The following is an 8162-nucleotide window of genomic DNA, read 5'->3' on the forward strand; positions in this document are numbered from 1 at the left end:
ACTGAACTGGCTTTCAATGAATTGCAATGGAAATTACAGAAATGCAATCACTACAAGTGTACGGAACTTCAGTTACTTAGAAGTTAGAACTCATGACTTTGCATAATGAACTCTTTTTACTTTCAATTTTTAGGGTTGAATACAATTGGCAAACTGTACAATTTTGTAACTAAGCAACCATAATGTTCATATATCAATGGGGTCTTTAGAACAAAAATTCCACCTTTTGTACCTAACTAGTATATGTAAAAACCTCTGTCCAGTTTAGTGTAAAAGTGTCAGATAAACTGCAGACCTCCCTCTACTAATGTACAAAGAGAGCAGTACCTTCACATAAAAGAAAAAAAAAAGACAAAACAGGTCTCCCATTAAGACTCACTATATTAATTTAGTAGCCACACATACCCTTTTGTACATTAATTTTTACCATCTGACTAACTGCAGCTTTTCAGAAGAAAGGAAAAAAGTTCAGGTGGATAATATGTTGTTATATAATTTTTATATCAAAGTTCAGTAACACAAAATTCACAAATTTGCACTGTTTACAGCCAATTTAGAGTAACTCAAGTCAGTAATTTTAAATGTATGGAAATATAACTGATTTAGAATTTACTTTCCTTTCCATGTTTCAGAGCAGTGGTGATGCACTGCTATGTTTCATAGGCATGAGGGTTAATGAAACACTGAATATGTACCAGTATTGCTTCTATTTCTTCTAAATGTAACATTTAATAAAGATAAAATAAACCAAAATAACTTCTGCACTTCATTAAGCAAGGCATGTAATTGTGTGCCAAGAATTAGACTACAGTTCTTCTTCCCGAGAATTAGGGCTGGGGTACACATTAAAACAAAACTTACTCTTTCAAAATTTTTAGAAAATTTAGTTTATATGTGCAAAAATACATGCTTTGTCCAAACGATGAACTGTTACGAGAAAAAAAAGCAAAGTTTCCATTTATTTTGAACATTACTTTTGAGGCTCTCAGACTGTTCCATAGTATAAGTTATTCTTATCTTTTATTAGTATGTGGCATATGCTGTAATTATAAGATTAGCCAATTAAGAAATGCTGGAACGCATGTGCATACATCTGGAGATACTACAATGTCCACGTATACATACAGGCAGAGAGATCTCTATATACTGTTTTACAGTTGTTAGAATGAGCCTTCTTGTCTCAGCTTTGCAGGAAATTTCACAGGCTCTTCACATGCAGTCTTCTCTTCCTGTACTGCTCATAAAACAGTATTTTGTTTAATCTTTATCTCATCCATGTATATTTGAATGTATTCTTCCTCTACTTAGTTAAGAAAAAGTGTATAAAAATACAGTTTAGATTTCTTATCTTGCTAGTCTCACTTATGGCCACAAAATGCTCTGATATGGATACTGGCAAGAAAACAAGTCCAGACTATATTGAGGTTAACAGTAAAACCGTAGAAAGCTTTGTGTTAATCAAAGTGAAAACACAGAGTCTGACTTGGCAGACAATTGCAGAAAATTTAATCAGACTTGACTCATCCCCAACCTTCTTTCTATTTTCAAATAAACTGCAGGGGATGCTACCAGTTTGGTCTCAAGTTGTGATACACAATTTGAGAACAAATCTTTAAAAAGCACCTTTGAATCTTGCTTGGGACGCGTTTACAAAATAAATTGCATTTGTCTGATCAATGACGTTAGAGCTGTGGCCTTCTATTTGGGAAGATATCCTTAGAAACAACGTAAGTTGAGAGTGCATACATGCAAAACAAACAGTATGTACTCACTGAACACAAAGCTCCAAAAAGCAGGAGCATGCACGAAGCCTGATCACTTTTGGCTCTGTGTTACAACTGGTTATTTTATCTCTAATGACATGTGAAATCTCATTAAAGCTTTTCTTGTTGTTATTAGTTTAAAATTAGCACTGTAGCCACATGCATTATCTGGTGGAGTTAACATCTTACTGAAGAAGGTACAATGTGAGATCAGAGAATACCTGCATCTCTTTCTCCTTTAACCTGCTGGTAGGTGAACTTAATGCTTTTTAGAATCTTTCCATCAAATTGGCTGGAATTGGCTCATGTTCCATTGTTACGAGTTATCATATCAACTCCTTAGGATGAAATGAGAGCTACAGAGACAACAGAATCCAGACTAAAAATATCTGGAGGGTTTTATTTCAGTTTTGATATCTAATGGCATTCTACTGTATTTAAAACTAAAACAATACTTATCAAATAAAGTCAGCATTTCATCCACTGGGGGGCAACTACAAACCTGCTTCTCTTAATGAACTTAGCTCAACAGAATAAAAATGCTGTAACCATTATGTTCAGACACTGCCACAAGTTCATGCCAGTTTGTACTTCAAAATATACAGCACCTGTGGAACTAATCAATATTTGCTTTTGGAAGAAAAAGGTAAACCTAAGCTGTACCTTCAATATATATATACAATCTACAAATATTTTCAAAGAAAGATGACAGTACATACAAAGCAGTGTTACATGTATAATACAACAGCAATTGTTTCAGTAAGTGCCAACTATTTTTATTATGGGTATGTAGATGTTTTTCAGACAGAAAAAGTGCATAGTAAAGGAAAGATATATTGCAATGCAAATATTCCAATTAACCATACGTACTCTTTGAAGAGTGTAATACATAGACCTAACAGAGTGAATTTTAGGCTTCTAAAAGGAAAATGACTCACCTGTTTCTTCTCTCTGGTTAAATTTAGATATGTGTACAGCTGCATTATTTTCCCATGCAATGATTCTAGGAAAAACCTACTTAGTCCAGGATTTGACGAATGAAAATTCTCCTACAGTGTAGAAGTTGGTTTTACATTGGTGAACGTGTGAAATATGTTTTAAGGTTTGCATATTTAGGATAACATTATATAAAATTAGTATTGAATAGTAAGAGATTGTGCCTAAACTGTATTACAAGATCACAACTAAAAGAACTGTATGACAGGATTTTGCATATTGTTTATTTTAATAGTTTGTTGTTTGGTTTTGGATTGCTTTGGATAAAGGAAAGATGATCATAGAGCAACATATAGTAGATTGTTGAAATTCTGTTCTAGATAATGATTAATGGTTGAAAGAAGCACAGCTACAACTCAGGCAGGAGCTGTGTAGCAATACTTCTAAAGAAAAACTGGGGAAAGATATTTATAAAAATGATCAAGTATTTAAAAAGTGGTGGGTTTCTTAAGTTAAATTTTAAAAAATTAAATACTCTATGTTTTTGAGCAAGTTACAACACAAATACATAAATAAATGAAATTTCAACTAACACTCATATTAATGCTTTATGAAAGCACTGATGAAACCACGAAAATTACTGTTACCTTAATATTGGAAAACCACAGGTCATTTTCATGCAGTGTAGCAACATAAACAGAAGTAAGAAGTCCAAGAGAGATGGCAACAATTCCACCAACAGTTATTGAGAGTATGTTCCACAGCTTTCCACCTGTATGACCTTGGAAGAAAAATTGTAATTGTGAAACACATAAAGGAATTTTGGAAACTCATTTCTACATTGCCTGTGGTAGTAAAGTTTACATTTTCTAGGTAACAGGACACATAGTTTTAAGAGATCCTTATAGAGATGTGTTTTCTGTTTTCTCATATAGCAAACTCAGAGTATTTTATTTACATGCTAAGTGAAATAAGGTGTGCTTTAACTGGTAAAATGTAGTTACAGTTTAAGAACACCATGATCCTGTACAAGTCTAGATAAATAACACACCTAATTTGTACATTGGAATATCCTCCATGACATATTTTTTAATTAAGGCAATACAGGAGAACTGTTAGATCACAAAGTAAGAAATTAAAATCTTCAAACATCTTGAAACAGCTGCCTGTTTTTTGGAGGTTTGCTTGTTTTTTATAAAAAACAATACTGAAGGTTCAGAAGTCTCACTAAATACCACAACAAGACTGAACAGCAGCCAAAGCAGCCTTTGATAATGGTGTCATGCTTTCAATTGCAGATGACCTGCAGATGCTCATGATGACATCAGGATAAGACTATAGATGGAATGATGGAAAAGAAAGGTTACATTTGTAATTAGCTCAATCAATTTATTATACACTTACATTCCTGGTTTTTTTTTTTTTTTGTTGGTTTGGTTTTCTGATTTGGGTTTTTTTTTTTGTTTTTTTTTTTTTTTAATGTTGATAGAAGGCTTAATATGGATCTTAGTGATCGGGTATTACATCTTTGCGATGGGTATTTCATACTGTGTGTGACATCTACATAATGGGTACCAAATACGCAATTCAATGGAACTGAGGCCTGGGCTGGATGAGAACTATGACCACTTCCTTATTTTGTATTTAGCCGAAGTGTACTCCTGTGGAAACAACAATATAACTTTCCTTCCATCTACCCAAATTGCATAAATAGAAACATTCAGAATTTGGATTAAAACATCCCTTAAAATAATTTCAGTAAAAAAAAACCTAACCCAACAAACTTTGCCAACTTTAAAGTTATAATTCCAAACAAAAACATTGTTGGTATTTCATTACTTAATGTGTCTCTTTAAAATTTACCTAGCTCGTCTGTCCTATAGTAAAAAAAGCAAGGGTCAGCAGTTAAATTCAGATTTCATGTGCAATATATTTAAGTACAACTCATCAGAGGTCTTCAAATCCTTTTATGTTACCAATGACTTGAACTGAGATTCATTTATGAACCTATGCAATCTGACAGCGTGTCACTGATACTAAACTGAAAAAAAAATTGTTCTGATCAATTTAAATCAAGATTTTAAAATAGAGATGAGATTGACATGCAGCAATCTGTATGCCCTCTGTCTCATCCAATTAATTTTGGTGATAGATATTCAAATATGAAAATGTATTTGGTACACATCTAGTTCTAACCTGTGCTTAGGTTAGATACCAAAGCCAAACACTACCAAAAAGCCATGTTACAATCCTTTTCATTACCCACCAGATACAGTTTTCCCATCAGGCTTCACATTCTTCTCCTCTAAAGGCTGATCTCCAGCCACGTCTGTGCCTTTTCCAACCCTCCTCTGTCTTACGGTTGTCATGATGTCAGTCACTTTAATTCATTATTCTTCAGTCTGACTCCTACAAATGGACACATACAAGCAATGCATCTTCCTACCCAAACATTCACTTAATACTGTATGAAATATGTGAAAACAGAACTATATTTTACCGCAATCAGAGACTTTGACTTACAGAACTACACTGTACTTGAAGTGCATCTTACAAAAATGCAAGGTTTCAAAAAATTTGTACAACTTGAACTGCAAATGAAAGTATAGAAAACATTATCTTAAATTACTCAAGACTTATGTTCACAATTTTACATACTCTTCAACAGGTTTTCAGAACAATTCATTATTTTGATTGCCCTCACTTTTGGTCCTTGACTCAAAATACACACCAAGCTCCACTTCTTTGAAAAAGCATAAGCCCTTTTCTTTTTCAAAGGTAAAATAGTCCTTTTAGGTATTTTAGTTGGGCACCTAAAACAGAAAGCCAGTTGTTTAAATCTTGGCTTTCAAAAATCCTGAAAAAGAGAGCCGCAAGATCAAAAAATTATGCCAGTGAACATGTGTTCACTGTCCAGAGACAGGATTAAAAAAAATCCTTGATGTTTTATACTACTAAAGCACCATAAAACTTGAGAACATTACAAAAAAGAGAAAAAGATGAGCAGCCAGCTCTTCTCCTCTCAATTCCCAGGTGCTTTCTGGGAGTGACAGAGTGACAACTCCCAGGTGTGAGCACCGTCTGTACATAAAACGGTTTCAACTTGACATTTCACATTTGAAAATCAATGGTGTCCCATCCTGAATGCAAAAATCAGTTACCACTCCCAGAGCAGAAACACTGGTATTTGTGTTACCACTGGTGTAACTGACCAGTAATGGTAATGCTCTAAGAAATATATCTCAACCAGACAACTTTGTTGTTTTAAAGCTTTTGCAGTGAATTAGCTTCATCTCTTTCCCTCATGCCTGGGAAAACACGTGGAAGGAATTATGTGAGCACCTATCCAAGTTGTTTTTAAATAGAAAACCTGACAATTAATTAGTACGGGCAAGATGGTCATCATAACCACGCTCTTTCTTTGCACTGCTCCTCTAGCCAGCTGTCCTCAATACCTAAAGCCCAAGGGAATGGTGTTGCTCGGCAGACGCGGGGCTCGAAAGGGCTCCGGGAAGGGAACGTCCCGCCTCCTCCGTCCCCACAGCTGCCCGACATGAGGTGAGGTCAGGCCAGGCCAGGCCTGGGGCAGGCTCTGCGGCTGCGGGCCGGGGCCAGGGGGCACGACGGGCAGCCGGGGCGAGGCCCGGAGAGAGGGCGGCCGGGGGACGAGCGAGCCCGAGCAGCTGCGAGCCGACGGCGAAGGGCTGTGGCGCCAGGGGCTGGGCCAGGGCGGGAAGGGGAGGCAGGAGGGCCGGGCCTGGGGCCGCGGCGCCCCCGGTAGCCGGGGCGGGCCCCGCGGGGCGCGGGGAGCTCCGCACAGCGCCGCCTTTCCGTGGCTGGCTGCGGCCTGCGCGGGCGGCCCGGCCCGGCGGGGCCTGTTCGGCGGCGGCTCCGCCGCCCAGCCATATCCTCCCCTTCCCTTCCGCATCCCCGCTGGCGGGGCCGATACCTGCCGGCGCTCCGAGGGCCGCGGGTCGCTGCAGAGGGGTGGCGGCTTCTCCTGCCGGCGCTGCCTGGGCGGAGCCGCCCGGGCCCCGCTGCGAAGAGGGGAAGGGGCGGGAGCGGACGCGGCGCCTTTTGTTTGTCCCTGCCAGGCGGAGCGGAGGGGCTGCGGCAGCCGGGCCGCGGGGCTCGGCCGCGGGCAGCGGCGCGCCGGTGGGCAGGCAGCCACCGCCGCGGGACGGGGGAGGCCTGGGCGGGGAGGAGCTGCGGGCTGTGGGGAGTGGGCGGGCTGAGGAGCGGAGCGGGGCCGGGCGGCGGGTGGGGCGGCCGGGGCCGCAGCTTCTTCCCCGGAGGGCGCTTCGGCTTCCTCTGCGAACGAAAAGCACGGCGGCGACAAGGTTATCTGCGAAAGCAGAGACAGGCGAACTCGTCCGTCCCCAGCCCGAGAGGCTTTTCCGTAGTTTGAATTGCAAAAGGCGGGCTTGCGGCGGGCCGGGGCGGGTGCCGGTGAAAAGCCAGCCAGCGAGGCTGGGGGGTTCGGGCCTGTGAAGTGGGGTCTGCGCCTCTTGCGGGGTTAATTAATGTAAATTAGAATCCTGAACAGTAGAGGTGTAGCCTGTATATCGTTCGTTATAAGCTCCATTGTATTTCATGATCAACTGCAGCATAAACATGCAAGGTGGGAAAAGATCTTTAGCTCTGCAGCAGAAAGATAACGGCAACACCAGGCTTTTTTTTCTACTTAACATGTACAGCCTACCTTTACAATAACTCCTTATTCTAAACTTTATTTGCAGTGTCTTTAAAGATAGTTGTAGAAAAAAAAATTCCCAGATCTTATCACGGAAAGCAGATTTCCCAAAGATCCATACAAATTCTGTGGAACAGGTGGGGATAGAGTTCACTTCTCCAGGACAATATTCAGTTGATTTTCCATCACTGTTTTACAGTCCAGCAATATTTACTCTTTTTTCTTCTTCATTGCACAACCTTGGTTCATTGGCAAAGTCGGTATTTTGAGCAAAAAGGGGCATGAAATTTATAGAAAACACTCAGAGATGCCAAGCAAACTGTGTACCTGTAATCATTCCAGTAATTCAGGGCTTTGAAGCCATTAACATTAGAAATTGGGAGTTTTTCAGTGTCTGTCTTTGCACACCTAGAATGTTTTGTAAGTAGTTTTTAGAATAAACAATTATTTTCTCTTATTTCCTCTTATTAAACTCTCCAAATAGTTAAAAATTTCTACTATTAAGTCAGTTTACAACAAACAGAGTAGCTGTACTTCTCTTTTTTTTTTTTTTTTTTTCTTTTTGAGCAATAGGGCAGGTGGTATATTTGTAGGGAATGCTTAAACCAAGAACATGGAAAGTGAAGAATTAGGGGCTTTACAATGGGCATTAGATTTGCCTTATTTCTGTCTCTAATAGCATCACTGCCACATCACAAGTCAGGTGTTTGTTAAAATTAACATATTGTGTACAGATCATGTAAGTGATTTTACAATGTAAATAAAGGAAA

General features: G+C 39.5%; 1 protein-coding gene across 4 annotated transcripts in view; it reads right to left on the minus strand.

Moving 5' to 3' along the window:
* The window catches only part of DPY19L3 (dpy-19 like C-mannosyltransferase 3), a 35329-nt gene extending 28470 nt beyond the window's left edge, over positions 1-6859 (minus strand). For 3 of the 4 annotated variants that reach the window (XM_086758062.1, XM_086758061.1, XM_086758063.1), the window contains exons 1-3: positions 6649-6859; positions 4966-5108; positions 3347-3480 (exon numbers count right to left, since the gene is read on the minus strand). In XM_086758062.1, the coding sequence (XP_086614188.1) occupies positions 3347-3480; positions 4966-5068 (237 nt within the window). In that variant the 5' untranslated portion in view covers positions 5069-5108; positions 6649-6859. Of the gene's footprint in view, positions 1-3346; positions 3481-4965; positions 5109-6648 lie in introns of those variants that run through there. The other variant, XM_086758064.1, reaches the window with a different exon arrangement.
* Positions 6860-8162: the final 1303 nt, after the last annotated feature.

This window comes from Chlamydotis macqueenii, chromosome 13 (assembly GCF_036417535.1).
Source record: "Chlamydotis macqueenii isolate bChlMac1 chromosome 13, bChlMac1.mat, whole genome shotgun sequence".
NCBI classification, from domain to species: Eukaryota; Metazoa; Chordata; class Aves; order Otidiformes; family Otididae; genus Chlamydotis; species Chlamydotis macqueenii.